At 40.5% G+C, this 15,640-nt stretch overlaps 1 protein-coding gene across 13 annotated transcripts in view; it reads left to right on the top strand.

The window, feature by feature from the left end:
• Window positions 1–143: 143 nt before the first annotated feature.
• The window catches only part of ADGRB3 (adhesion G protein-coupled receptor B3), a 445,578-nt gene continuing 430,081 nt past the window's right edge, over window positions 144–15,640 (top strand). For 11 of the 13 annotated variants that reach the window (XR_012579769.1, XM_014264918.3, XM_005483937.4 and 8 more), the window contains exons 1-2: window positions 144–363; window positions 3,078–3,846. Coding sequence is in view for 12 of the 13 variants with exons in the window: in XM_014264918.3 (XP_014120393.1) it covers window positions 3,093–3,846 (754 nt within the window). In the remaining variant the exon portion in view is untranslated. Of the gene's footprint in view, window positions 364–455; window positions 615–1,602; window positions 1,862–3,077; window positions 3,847–15,640 lie in introns of those variants that run through there. The other 2 variants (XM_014264912.3, XM_014264913.3) reach the window with 2 other exon arrangements.

The raw sequence follows: 15,640 nt of genomic DNA, 5'->3' as shown, positions 1-15,640 counted from the left end.
CCACTTCCATTTTTTTCCCCTGCAGTCTCGCTGGTTTGAGGTGGTTGTGGTTTTTTTGGTTTTTCTTTTTTTTTTTTTTTTTTTTTTTTTCTGTTTTCTTTCCCTTCATGTGGTTGGATTTGGTGGATCCGGAGCCAAAGCTGATTTTTTCCCTCGGTGGGGTGTGCGTGTGGCGTGCGGGGATTTTCTCGCTGCGTTTTTTATCTTCTGCTGCTTTTTTAAATCTTGGTTTTGAACCTGAGCCGGGGAAAATGGGAAACGGTGCTTCCGTCAGAAGGGGAATCTCTCCATCACTGTTGTTGGGACGTGTGCCTATGGTGCTAGTGTTTTAGAGAAATAGCCTGACAGCTTTCGGAGTGGAAGGTAAGGGTGCCCCGGGCATTTCCATTTCCCATTTCCAGGGATTACGACTGGAGAGCTTTTAGCTTGGGATTCCGGGGAGGAGGCGGCGGAGGAGGGGGACAGGCTGTTGCTGAAGGATAGAGAGAGAGACAGCACATACGAAATGATCTCCGCATTTACTTCAGCGCTGCAGTTTAAAAGTTAGAGAAGTCCGTTTTGCGACAGGTCTGCTTCCCTGAGAGTAATTTCCAGCGAGACCGAGAAAACCTGAGGTTTGTGCACGATTGGGGTAATTTGTATGGGGGGTGGGGGGAATTGTTAGGTTAATAGGAAGTTAAAATAAGAGAAGTCAGTGGGTCTTCTGTTGGGGGAAAAAAAAAATAAATGGAGTGATGGCGCCGTCTATGTTCGGCTAAACTACAGTGTCACCTAGAAAATCAGTTCGGGGAATATCCAAACTAAATGCCCGTTTCTTTTCAGCAGAAGAGAATTCTCCCCCTTCCCAAATAGGCGACCGTAAGCCTCTGTGGCCATTCTTTAACTCCTTCCTCCATGGAAAAGAAAGATCTTTTTAATCTGAGCGCCTTAATCCTTGCAGCGAGCAGGTTCACTCTGCATCTAGCAATGCTGCAAACTAACTGAAGGCTGCCGGCACCCTGAGTTCGTGTGTGTGTGCATGTGTGCGTGTGTAATGCACACAGGGAGAGAGGGATTAAGACAGTCCTCTGTTTCAGTAGCCGTGCATGAACAAATGCACAACTAAAATGAGGGCTTTACATTTCTTCATAGAAAACAGCCTAGCACTGCAGAGGTCTTTATTTTTTCTAGTGCAGATATTACATAGGATGGAAAAAGTCAGAGGCTTTTTTCCTTTTCAAACAGAAAAGCAAATAAGCTCCCTTTCTACTTTCCAGATTATAAAATTAATCCTTTTTCATGGGTGGAATTCTTAATTTAGACACTTATTGTCACATTGGCTTTCAACGCCTACACCATCCTGAATAACACTGCGCAGAACTGCATTGCCTGCAAAGTGCTTCAGCAAAGGAGAAATTGTTTCCAGAATTCCCAATAAGTTTCTCTTCTTTAAGACCTTAAATGCTGTACCAGCCCTGTTTGGAGAAGGAGAACCATGTTATTCCCTGAGACGGATGCTCAGAAAGGAGAAAATCTGACCATGTGGATAGACCCAGCAGCAGGACTGCTTCTTTTTCTTTTTTTTTTTTTTTAAACCTCTGCTATAAAGAGGGTTAGAGTTGGTACTGCTTTTTACCCATTTCAGGATTCCGAGTTTGCAATATAATCTAGGAGATAGGAAAATCTCTTCAAGGGAGCTTAATCCAGTGACTTGCTGTGTGTTACGCAATGGGAAACAGAAGATGCCTTGCTGTTTGGTGAGGAGATGAAAAGCCAGGCAAAGACACACATCAAAACTCAGTAACCGTGCCTGTGTGTGTGTGTGCCTCTGCTCACAGAGCAACAGTGGAAGAGACTGCAATCTAGAGAGTTTTGAAATTAGGTTGGTATCACTTCTTTCTGCTTGCTTTTAAGAGCAGAGAGTAAAAAACTACTCATTTGTAAGAGATAAGCAACTTTTCAAAGGTTAATGCTGAAAACCTTCAACCTGAATTTTTTTTATATCATTATGGAGGTAAATGTAACTCAGGTTCACTGTATGAACCTAGGCCACTGTTAAAAGAAACAGAGCATGTGGAGACTCTGAGAGTTGGCAGGTGCAGTAAACCAGCTTTATTTGGAGATACTAGCAGAGAAAATGTAATATTTTTTTTTCCTTGTTCAAGCTCAGGGCTGCAAAATACAGGAGCTAATCAGACAGTGCAAGTAATTCGTAATCAGAGGGCAAGTGCAGTCCAATAGGTGCAGAGATCCTGCTGTAGCATGGCCAGTTACATAGAGCTACTGATTGTAATACTAATACTGTGATCCATTTTGTATATCCTTAGAGGCTGAAGCACATTGAAATTATTATCTTAAAAAGCTGGCATTTAGTGATCATGTCAGACCAGCAGTAGTTATATTCATCTGTCTTTGTTTCTTTGTTCAATACTGTCAAAATTTTATTAATGCATTAATCTCAGTATTTGCTGCCTTTTTAGAGACCTGGCAGCCACGGTGAAGACATGTAGGCATATGGGAGATAATGTTCTATCTGTAACAAATAGTAATTTGAGCATTTTAAAATTATAGCTGTAATAATTCAGTTACTTCTCAGACTTAGGAGAAAAACAATATATAACAAATTCTACTGGCTTTCTTGTCCTATTCTGGTGAAATTCTGCATGTGGGTATCGTATATGCACGTACATAACTACAGCCGATTAATTATTTACTTTTTGGATAAATAAATAAATAAATTTCTCTTCTCTTGGTCTGTCAGGTAAGGCATCTGGATTTTTGCTTAAGTTGAGCAGTTCTAGTCCACGCCATGATGACTAAATCCTAGAGAGGAGAGGACATTCCTATTAATAATCTAATAGACGTTGAGTTTTAATTTGTCGGTGGCAGCCGTGTCTGCGGCGATGGCCGCGTGGTGGCGCTGTGCACACAGCAGCAACCCCGGCCCTTGCGTTATAAAATAAAAATTACCTGCCCTTCTTTCTGAAAGGGGCTCTAACTGCAAGCTTGAAAACAGCTGGCTCGAATATTGGAAGGAGTTTGGTTTTCTATGCGTGAAGAATTCTACTTGCATTTTTATTTCGTTTCATCTCCTGCAGGCCAAATGACATAGGATGAAGGCTGTTCGTAATTTGCTGATTTATATATTTTCCACCTATCTACTGGTTATGTTTGGATTTAATGCTGCCCAAGACTTCTGGTGTTCCACGCTGGTGAAGGGGGTCATTTATGGATCGTATTCTGTAAGTGAAATGTTTCCTAAAAACTTCACAAACTGCACTTGGACGCTGGAAAATCCAGATCCAACCAAATATAGTATTTACCTGAAATTTTCCAAAAAGGACTTCAGCTGCTCCAACTTTTCCCTCTTGGCTTATCAGTTTGATCATTTTTCTCATGAAAAAATAAAGGATCTTTTAAAAAATAACCATTCTATAATGCAGCTCTGCAACTCCAAGAATGCTTTTGTATTTCTGCAGTATGATAAGAATTTTATTCAGATACGTCGTGTCTACCCTATCAACTTCCCAGGATTACACAAAAAAGAAGAAGACCACAAATCCTTCTTTGAATTTTTGGTGTTGAACAAGGTGAGCCCGAGCCAGTTTGGGTGCCATGTGTTATGCACTTGGTTGGAGAGCTGCTTGAAATCTGAAAATGGGAGAACCGAGTCCTGTGGGATCATGTATACAAAATGCACCTGCCCTCAGCATTTGGGAGAGTGGGGAATAGACGACCAGTCCCTGGTGTTGCTCAATAACGTGGTGCTGCCCCTCAACGAGCAGACGGAAGGCTGCCTGACCCAGGAGCTGCAAACCACCCAGGTCTGCAATCTCACCAGGGAAGCCAAGCGGCCGCCAAAGGAAGGTAGGTGCTCCTTGGAGGGGGGGCTGAATGCCATGCGAGTGTGTAAGTCCTGCTGCCAGCTCTCCTTAATACTCACATTCGTTTCAGTTGATCTCCACTCTGGCTCTCCTCTAGATGAGGGGAAAGGGCTGGAGAAGATGCACACTCCCTTAAAGGCAGGGAAGGCTGAATTTTCATTTCTAAACTGGCCTAACCTACAGCTTATAGTTCTGCTGAGCACCGTTGAAACTCCTCACAAGCAGGACCCATCTGTTCTAAGGCCTCACTTACAGTAATGCCCACAGGTGGTGAGCCAGAAATCACTCTCCCCCTCACCATCTCCTTACAGCAATCACCCAACTGCAGAACCTTGGCCTTCTTGATATGATCCCTCGACTTTGCAAGGAAAACATTTCCAAAGGCATGCAGGCAACCTGACCAAAAGACCAAGAGATTTACCATGTTCAGGACACCTGGTCCCTGGGCCAGACCTCTGCAACCTACAAATAAACCAAGAGCAAATGCAATTCCTAAGGGTGAAGCCTCTGCCTGAGATGCCTGGAGAGGCGAGGCACTGTGCAGGCAGGACATGCTGGTTTAACCTCCTGGGAGCTCTGGGAGGGGGCCAGAGCTGCTCCTGCACCCATTCCCCAGGCAGGACATGCTGGTTTAACCCCCTGGGAGCTCTGGGAAGGCGCCAGAGCTGCTCCTGCACCCATTCCCCAGGCAGGACATGCTGGTTTAACCTCCTGGGAGCTCTGGGAAGGGGCCAGAGCTGCTCCTGCCCCCATTCCCCAGGCAGTCCCCGCTCCCGGAGATGGAGGCTCAGAATCTCATTGCAGTATTAGCGAGGAGGGGGTTGATGTGTCATTCCCAGCAGCTGCTCCAGTCCCAGCAGCTGCTTCATGGCCCTGCTGGAAAAAGGGCAGGGGGCTGCTGCGGAAGGGTGGGAAGTCAGGGATCCAGCAGTTATCATGGCAGCCTTCCACCTAGTCCCTCTGCTAGTCCCTCCTGTTTTAGCCTGAATTCTGGAGCGGTTGGGGCGGGAGGGTGATTTTTAGAAGGACTTTGAAGGGTTGTGAGGCAGGGAAAGCATGGGTTGAACATAGATGGGGGCACTGGATGCAGGCTCTTGGCGAGGGGGTCCTTCAGAGCTGCCATGCGGGAATGGGGGGAGGGTGAGGATAAATCATCGAGCCCGGGGTGTTGCATTTTAATGCAGGAAATGTTCCCTCTCTCCTTGTTTTTTGCATAGCCACAAAGCTCTCAGTCTGTGGCGAGGCAGTGCCAAGCTCCCAGCCCCCCTAATAGAAGTTGCTTTGTGGAGGAATGTAACATTGACACGTTGTTAGGAGAGGATTTTCTTTAAGGGCAGCCAAGCCCCAGTGCTGTGGGAGAAGAAAAGCTGAACTTGCTCCAGCTGCCGCGGTGCCAGCGGCCAAGGGCAGGGCCGGGGGAGGGGAAGGCTGGCGAGCGGGACGCTTGGAGCGTCCTGCGGCTCCGCGCTCGGCCGCCGGCCCGGACCAGAACGGTTCTGAGGGACGGGGGCGGCCCGGCTGCCGCAGAAAGCCCCTAGAGAGGCCCGTTGGGTGGCGGGGATGGTAGCTCACGCCGTTCGGAGCGGAGCAGTGCCCGGCGGGCGGGGCAGCCCCGGCCGCAGCAGCGGAAGGGATGGTGCCTCACACGCTGCGCGGGTGCGGGGCGCTCGCACCGCCCGTCCGCGGGGGGAGGCGCCGCTTCCGCCCCCGGGCTCGGCCGTGTGACTCACGGGAAGCGCGGGGGAGCCGCGGCCCCAGGCGGAGAGCAGGAACAGCGCGGAGAACATGGAACGCGCGCAGGGAGCGCGGGGCCCTGCGGAGGGCGGGCGCGCATCGCTCGCATCCTCCCGCATCCCCACACATCCCCCGCATCCCCCGGTCTGCTCCGCGGGACGCGTGTCCATCTCTCCTCCCTGCCTCCGGTTCCATCCTCTGGCAGCGGCTCCCTCGTGGGGCGGGGGGCGAGGCGGCCCAGGCACGTTGGGCTCTCAGATCTTTTCCCAAAATACACCAAATTCCAAGGGGATAAGTGTATCCAGGCTAAAGCATGTGTTTCAGAAACGTGGTTAGTTGAAAGGACAGAGGAAGCTTAGGGCAAGCTTTTCTTTGGTTTTTTTCTTCCCTTAAATTTTGAAACGCGTTTCCAGCATATTCTGCTTCCAATTTCAGGCATATTTTGATTCTTGTTCCTACTCTTGGGTTCTCCTGCACATGAGCTTGAGAAATGGAGGGTGGAAATTTCATTTGGTCGGTGGAAGGTTTGATTTGCTTGTTTATCACTTTATTTAGTGGAGCCAGTTTTGTACTGAGGAAAATTTTTACACTATTAGAATTACTTCAGTTAATGCATTTCGAAAATTTTCATCAGATTTTTACTCAAAGTTATAATCAGTTTGCAAATTAAGCTTCAGAGTACTTCTCAGTTAGCAGTAAGCTTTTTATTTTCCATTCAGTGTCTAAAACATTTTTTCCCTTTCCCAGAAAGCTAAAAATCTGCAAGGGAGGTGTGTTTAGACTTTGTCTTCTGTAGACACAGTTGCATTCATTAAGCACATCAGTCAGGTGTATCTGTTTGTAAAAAGCTGGTTTGTGGTTCAGATCAAGGCCTTATTGAGGAATCAAAACATAGAATGCTCTTGCTACAAACGGGATGCAGTTCATCACTTCTGTCAGCAAACATTAAGGCAAGAAATACAAATTTTGTTTTCACAGACAATCTAGTTCAAGTTAGATTGGCACAGGGGGCATTAATAAGATAGACCATTAACTAAGAAATGGTTGTTACTGTTCATAGTGGCAACTAAAAGTACAGTTTTGCAAGTGTAAGTTGAGTTTTAAGGGAAATGGAGTTTACTATGGAGAAAGTGCTCTAGATTTGATAAGACTGTGTTTTATGAATTTGTGCATTATTTTGAGGTTTGGTACTGACATTGCCTAGAAATGACTTTTGGAAAGGAATTACAAAGACCTGACAGCTTTCTAAGTATTATGCAAACCTTCCCATCCATCAGAATTGCTTTCATCAATCTTGACTGTATGGAGTGTAAAATCTTTCCCCAAAACTATTTTCAGTCACATTTTAGAACCCTTATGTAAATAGAGAGCATTTAGATTACAGCCAACTGTTTCTATTTTGAACCTATGAAGACTTTTACAATTTTGAATATGATAACAGGCTTAGGAAAATGCATGAAAGTCGGTATTTTTCCTTTTTAAGAAGTGTTGCATTTTACAAAAGATGTGACAAGTATACAATGGATCATTGTGTTTCTAAATGTTCTGAAGTGTTGAACAATGAAAGGATCTAGGTCAAAAAAGTAGAAGCTGTAACTATTGCTTTTAATGAAATGGTTTGGAAATATGTGGTTTATTCAGCATTTCTTCTGTAGGAAGATCATCTTTGGTGTCATTAATTAAGGCAATGTTGAAAATCGCTACCATTTTACTTAGACCCAGTTTCCTTGTATCTAGATCCTTTTCTGTGGCCTTGCATTTGAGATGCTTACCCTGGATCAAAGCACTGGCAAATAGATCTCAGTGAATACTTTGGCAGGACCCTAAATTTGAGGGCTGTGGGGAATTTGTCCTCTTGATCTTTAGTGCTGTGACTGAAGTACGTCATGAGGTTTCTGTCAGTAAGACAGGACTCAGTTCCAAGACTAGTAAACATGTAGTCAATCCAAGAGGGAATCCAAAAATCTTTTTTCTTATTGTGGCCATAATATTATTGTGGAGTTTTGTAATAGTTACTTAGACAGAAACTATAGAGAGTTTCCTGTTGTGTTTACTGCCAGATCTGATGGGTTCCTCCTAAAAGAATTGACCTGTTACTTACATCCAAGAGGAAAAAAATAAGCGATGTTCACATTTATTAAATTTCATCATTTGGAGCTCCAGGCTTAATCTTGTATTTTGTGTTCACATGGTCTAAAATAATTGTAGTAGGGACATTTTATTATGCTAGAAATGCAGCTTTGGTCTACTTTGTCAGAAATTCTAAGAGCTCACTGTGTACCAGCATCTCAGTATTCAGCAACTGATTTTTTTCCCCCTGATTTCAAATCTGACAACACAGAGATCTTAATAGAGGATTTAGTGTAATAGATAGGTCTTTAAAATAACAGTTTATGTCACACTGTTGAATAATAGTAAGATATAGGATGCACACAGTTTTATAGAACCTTCATGACATGTCTGCATTTATTTATGTGCCATTCCATGAATGCCCACTTCCTGTTGCACGCATTTGAGATGAATTCATAATATTCATCACATACCCAGAGGTTACTAGCTCGATGAGTAGGCTGGACATCCCCAGTCAGGAAGTCATAGTCAGTAATAGCATGTCATATCATGGCTCCATCACAGGATTAAAACTGTTAAATCAGTGAAGGATTTGTCTAGTAAGATCAAAGATTACAAAATGGAGTCTAACAACCATGTACTTTGACAGGAATATTTAATATTTAGCGTGCAACAACTATTTGAGACTAAAATAAAATTTAGAAAATCAAAAATAAATAGAACAGTTGTCAAAAATATTGAATGAGTACAAGTAACATACTTGAAAGAAGCTTAATAATTTTTAAATTCTTCTGCCTACAGTGGCGCTTTTATTCATGAGTTCAAGGGAACAAAGGAGGATGAGAAAAACACACTTTTGAATTTTCTGTGAAGAGTATTTTTCATTATATTTTACAAAATATTTTTAAAAAACTTTAAACTGAAATACTGAAATAAGTGGTTACCATGCAGGTTTTGAGCAGTTTTAAGCAGTTTTGTTATTACACTGTAATGAGCTGTTTAATTTCATTGAAAATCGAGACTATAAAGAAAAGAATTTTCACTTTAAGTAATTTTTTTTTACATAAATATTGTTCCTGCTAAAATGCTCATGGCCAAAAATATCACTCGACATTAACAGAATCAGCTAAAGAGATCATGTTTGTGAGTATGGTTCCCCATGGAAGGAAATATTTTTGTATCTCCTGTGGATTCACATGTGCTACATATTATGCCCTATTTTGTCTTACTTTGCTAGAAGAAAATGATCACCTAAAACTTTATAATTTTAGTACATATTTGAGCCATTCTGAACCACTCATAATAGGGTGCTTTATCACAGTCATGTGAGTTCTATTTCAAATTCTTTTCTTGATGCAGTGCACTGTAGAAAAAGCAGTTATGATCAGCGCCTCCTTTAATAAGCCTTAGCTTTGTTTTAAATTATCATATGTGATTATCACTAATGACTCTATTTTACTTTGTGCTGTATTGATTATTTCCACCTGATTTACTTCAGTAAACTATGAAGATTTGTGTTTTGGCATGAAGTTTAGAAGTTTGTGTGCAAGAGTAACCAGCACTTCATGTGTGTGTATGGAATTCAGTTGGATTTGGATCAATCCATGAGTGAATAGTCTGATGGCTTTGAAAAATGAAAATACCCAAGCCATTTCCTTTATGATACAAAAAAGCCTGTATAAATGGCTTTGCTTTCAGGTATTTAAATACTTTATTAGTAATTGTACTTCTCTCTCTCTATGTAGTAATTTCTTTGGTATCACAGATTCTGTCAGTATTTTGTTCAGCACTTCTCACACACTAATGTGATGATGTTATTTTTTTGGGAAAATCAGCCAGCTTCAGTCTAATGTTTGCCTTAGGAGGGATCACACGTGTCTTGTGTAGGATTTGAATAGCAGTTTTTCGTCAACTCACTGCTTGTTTAAAACATTCATGGCTTCAGTTGAATAGGATGTTATGACCCAAACCAGGATTTTAGTTTCTCAACCTTTCATTTTTCCTTGAATTAAACCTCTGTTTGTGTACATTATTGCACTCAAACATTGTTAGACTTGGTCTCAACTGGGTATAAATGCTGCTACAAACTTCCACTCTAAGAAATGCAGGATATAAACAGAAACCAATGATAAAGAATGGGTAAGGTATAGAAACAAATTAAATGTTAAAAATGAAGTCAAAGCAAATATCCAAATTAGGAACGGAATTCAGACTGTCTTGCTGCTGCTTCCACGGAACAAGTGCTTGATAGTTCTGAGTCCTGTACCATGAGGTATTTCACACCAGTCCTGCCTTTTTTGTTGGCCTTTCTGGTACCAGTAAGGTGTGCCTTTTGTCTTCAAATGCTCCCAATTACCCTTTATCTGGGTGGGAAAGGTCCACAATACGTGTGCTGTATTTTGGACCTTGCCCTCTGATTTTCGTGTGCTTTTGACAAATGTGGAAGTGTTCCAGTGTAGAACAGCCATTAGTAGAAGTTGATGTAGATTCTGCTTACTTAGTGGGATTTCAGTTGTTAAGACTTAGTGACATTACATGGAATTATATTATGACATAACACAGGTACTGGATTTTTTTATTATGTGGTGGTTAACACCTGCATATTTCTTTTTTATGCGTTTATATAATACAGTGATTATATGATGTTTTACATTCAATCTGTTCTCCTGTGCTCTTTTTAAAGCAATTTATCCTCTTCTGTTCAAATCTGTCCATATTGCTGTTTTGTTTAGTTTTCTGCTTGCAAAAGCATGGAAAAATCTGCTTTGTCTGTGGGTATACACAGAGGAATTTTCAGAGAAGATTTTCTTTTTCTCTTCTTAGGGAATTAAATTTATGAAGTTTATTCAGTTGTGTTTTATCAAAGGATTCCAACTCAAAGTTGTTGTAGCTCTCAAATTGGAGTTTAGTTGTTCATTTATAAATATGCAGTAATTATAATAAAACAAAGGTCACTGCAGAATTCCATTGAGCATTATTTGCATTCACTGTTAACAAGAAATATAAAATGCTCTTTAGGACAGAGAAAGTTGTACATTATATAAAATACAAATTTACAAATTATGCATCACTGATTTATGAATATTTCAGAGTTTCAGCCTTTCTGATGTTAGTTTAATCTCAAGAGGAAGACAGTCAAATTTTTCAAAGTCTTTCTCGATTTTGTTAATCTTTTAGAGAAGTTATAAATAAAGTTTTTGTCAAATTACTGACACAATTTTCTGATGGACTAGCCACCATCAGAATTAATAAGAACAATCAATAATAACAGGGTACAAGATTCATGTTGTTACTTTGCTCTGCAAAGGCCAAGTTGTTGTCCTTACTCAAGAAAAATTCACCATTCCATCAATATAATTTGGTCTAAACACAGATTAGATTAGACCCGACGAAAAAGGTGTGAAAAAGTAATAAGGTGTTTCTACTAGCAAAAGCAAATTATTTCATAATTTTAATATATAAATTCTTTTTCATAATTCCCTGTAGTTTTACTTTTGAAACCATCCTTGACATTTGGGGGAGCAAAGCAGATGTACTTTCAAGAAAACTCACTTATGTAGCTTCTTGTTGCATTTCTTTCAGTTGTAGCTGGTTTGTCTGTCTCTGTGTGCTTTATTTCAGTTTCTTTTTCATTATCTGGAAGGGAAAAAAGCATATGATGCACTCAAATTAGTATTTCTTAGATGATGTTGAAATTGCGTGCAGCTGAAATTTGGATGCAAGCTATTTTCAGTAATTAAGTCCAAATTTTATTTATATCTCCTAGAAATGGCAGAAAACACAACAAAAAAAAAATAAAATTTGAACAGCATCCATTTTCTGGTAGCTTAGTAAAAAATTGGTGACAATGGGGTGAACGTGTCACCCACTTTTGGGCAATTTTTGCTAAATTGCTCTCTTTAATTCTTTGGGAGATGTGAAACATTTTGGGAGCTGACTGGTACGTGTTGTTCTTCATGTACTGCTAGCTCATTGATCACTTATGTAGGGATAGACCTACATAATTATTATTATAGTTATTACGTAGGTATGCACCTACATTCCTTATGTTAAATCGGAATTTGTTACCCATTGTCACTCTCTGAGGTACGCTATAACTTGTTGCTTGTGATAATCTGAGGCCCCATTGTGGCTTTGCTGCTTTCCCTTTGCTATGTCAGTATACCAGCCAAGTAGAAAATGATTCACCTTAGGTTTTTTAGATGTATGGTCTTGATGTTGGGCAAGTGTGCTATAATGGCCCAGGTAAGCTTCCACTGGAACCTAAAAGTGGCACAAAAAAGAGATGGGGAAAAGCAGCGATGCTGGTTCAGCACAGTTTCAATTTCCTTAGGTAAAAAAGTCTATCAAAAAGTGGTTGATACATGTTACCCTTGCCTGCTCTTTTGTACAGGTTGGCAGCCAATTACATTATACTGTGTTTCTAGGCAGTTGCACCATGTTTGATTACAGTATTACTGGCAGATCCTTCAAAATAGAGTCCAAGATACATGTTTATCCAGGGCTTCCCACTGACGATTAAAGAATGGTGCAGATCGCAGTGAAAGTGTGCACGGAGTGCTTGGGGATAAGTCAGCAAAGCCTTTGCAGGTCATTCCAGTAGTGCAGTTAGAAAGGGTTTAAATTACAGATTAGAATATCAGAGAATCTAATTCATGCTGTTCACTGATTATGAGAAACAATATCACTTTGTGCAAGACTACTTTTTCCAGAAAGGCTTTTGGAAAATCTGAAGTCTGAGCATTTCATGTGAAATTTTTCTTTGAATCTTAAATGGTTCTTTTTTTTGGGGGGGGGGGGGGGGTTGGGGGGGGGGTTGTTTTTTTTGTAATAGTGTTTGCTTCTCTATCCTATTCTTTTCATTCCCTTCTGTACTGTACACATGGAAGATTTTAATTGTCTGCAGAGCTGGGCACTTCAGCTTGAACCATAACAGGTTGTGTTTTTATCCTTGGAAGTGTTTTGTTTGTTCTGTGGCATTGGCCAATATCTGCAGTAACTGGCAAACATGCAGATGCTTGTGCTGGTGTGTTTGAAGGTTGATAGATGTGCTTCACACTGACAAAGGAGAAGAGGGAAAACGTTCAGCACTGCAGGTGTAATGTGAGTACACAACCTTGTCCAGCTGTTCTGTCTGCTTCAATTGTCTAGGAATTCACTAATAATACAGAGCATATCATAAAGTTTCACTCTCCTTGGAAGGGAGGGATGTGCCAAGGCTGGGATATTAGCCAATCCCAGCAACTGATAAGATTGTGAGAGTTATGTTTGGGGCCATAGGGCTTCAGTGAATTATGCTGTTATATAGTTTTATAAATGCAATAGATACTGGTTATACCCTTTGGAACAGAATCATACTCAGAAAAGTTTGGTGATTATTGTCCTGGGAGAGTTAAATGTACCTAAAAATAATTGGAATCTGCTCTGGAAACCAGTGTTTCCTGCCTTGTAAATGAATTTTCAATTATGTATTCACTGAATCTTTAATATTTTCATGAAAGTTGGAACAGCTTCATAATTGGGAAAAATCAACAATATTCCTGTTCCTTGACCAGAGAGAACCTTCTGAGAAGCAGAGCCAGATTGCTCCAAGTGCTGCAATTGTTCACAAGACATTCAGGCCTGGGTTGACAGTTCGTATACAGACAATTATAAAAGGACGGTGCCCCTATAAAAATAGGATGCCATCTCTGGTTGTGCCTTGTGAAAAGGTTGGTCAAGCTGGTGTGATCCAAGACCACCTTTTGGAATCACTGTGCTCAGGAGTTTGCTGCTTGTCACTGTGAGGCAGCACCCAGACCTTTGTGTGCGCCTTGCTGAGGCTGCCTCGAGGCTCTTAAACACCAGTGGGTGTGGGCTGCCCTGGAATCAACATTTTGGAGGTCCTCAGTCTCAGTGTGGGTCTTGATGAAGCATATAAACATACTTGATTTCTTTTGTAAATGCTTTTTGATGTTCCTTTACCGTGGTGTTGTTATAATAGTACTGCCTTGCCTTCTGGTAATATTATGAGGTACGTCAAAGTTTTGCTTGGCAGTGTCACACTGTTACTTAGAGTATATAGATTATGCCATTACTGCTAAACATGAAAGTCTTTTTTTTCCCCTCATGGTTTGATGAAAATCAAATCCATGTTTTCCCTGACTATTTTCTGGTGGTTGAAATGAATGTGTGAGTTTATTGGTTGTCAGATGAAACAGATGAAGAGAATGAAGGGCTTTGACGTTTATCTACTATTTCATGTTTTTAAGCTTTTGGATAATGGATTTTTGTCCATGTGAAATCTGAATACTTGCAAAAAGTAGGTTTTGGTCTGGTAACATTACATGTAGCTTTACAATAACTGAATTTCTGGAATAAATAAGATATGACAGGGATCCAAGCATGCCAGGATGTAGGATCTAAATATTTTTCAGACATTACTAAATTCCTCCTTTTGTGTTCACTTGTATATAAATAAACTCATTGAATCAACATCATTACTCATGTAAATGGTATTTAATTAAAAGCAAGTTTGCTGGTAAATGCTCTCAATTGGAGATGTGGGTTCCTGAAATATGTCTAATCAATATTAGAACAGGAAGCCATTATTTTATTATTAAAAATATTTTCTCTAAATATTATTAGGAATTAATCCCATCAACAATAATAAATTGCAATCAAATTAAATCAATATCAATAAATATCAATAATAGCAATTAATTTACTATATATAGACTGCCTTACATGAGTTCAATAAATATTCTTTGCTTTTGTTACCCTGGGACTCAGTTTTGTGTGGCTCCCAGATTTGCACAGCTTTAGATGACCATTAGTATATTATTATTCATTAGCTCTGGGATGCCCAAAGCCATCTTTTGCCTTTCACTGACCCTTCCAGACCTGCAGTGCCCCCAGTGTCTCCTGCTTGGACACCTCTGCCCCCCATTGTGCTCTTTGCCTGCACTGTGCTCCTCCGCACTGCACTGCTGCGCTGGGGTAAAATACACAATAACTGTTTGCTGCTACCCTCTGTGAAAAGAATATGGCTCTACTAAGATGAGCAAAAGTTAAACAAATCAGGCAATAGCTGTCTGGTCATTAAACAAACTGAACAAAGCTCCAAGAAGAACAAAACAAGTTCAGACAATACTTGACATGTCCTGAGGCCTTTTAATGGCAATTGCAGTGCTGGATGTATTGCCGTACAGGGCTAAACTAAAATAGATTTAGAATAATGAAGAATGGCAGTGGTTATCATCATTGTAATTTTTCCCTTTTATGTTGAACGTGTCCAGAAACTGCCATGGAATTTGTTGCAAAATTTTAGCATTCTTAAACTTGCATCATTTTTTTGCTAGATGAAAAGAAGGAAGTAGTGTCACATTATTGATTTGTATTTGACAAATCGTATCACACATCTGGATAAAAACAAGAATTTCTTTAGGAGCAATTGGCTGATGTTTGACTATGACTTACAACTGCTGTAGAAATAGATGCTTTTTACATCTTGTTTTTGTGTAAATTTGAGGTTGTATTTATCTCTAGAATACATGTCTAAACACAAAGTTGACAGTCATTTGAGATGACAGCCACTGTCAGGCAGTTCATCCTAAGAAGAAAGCATTAAATTATGAAGTATTGGAAGTTGATATTTATTACAATATGAAGTGTGGAAGAATATATGCCGGTAAAGGATGTTAGGATACATCCTAACATCCACGAGAATTTATCAAAAAATACAACAGAAAGATCATCTTAACAACAGAATTTGTAATTTACTCAGATGCCATGAGGTGAGAGCTCCACAACAAGCATGCAAGGTGTTTTGGCTATCTGCAGAAACACTATATAGCAATTGTTAGGTTTCAGAGATTACTAACTGCCATTTTCAAAAATCCTAGCTGTGTATCTTGCAGTAATGCTGTGACATCATTTCAAATGATTTTTTACATATCTGAGGTTTATTTTCTATTCCATGTACACTTCAACCC

The sequence above is a fragment of the Zonotrichia albicollis genome, chromosome 3, assembly GCF_047830755.1.
Source record: "Zonotrichia albicollis isolate bZonAlb1 chromosome 3, bZonAlb1.hap1, whole genome shotgun sequence".
NCBI lineage: Eukaryota > Metazoa > Chordata > Aves > Passeriformes > Passerellidae > Zonotrichia > Zonotrichia albicollis.
The sequence above is the reverse complement of the archived record's forward strand: the minus strand, read 5'-3'. Positions and strand labels throughout refer to the sequence as shown.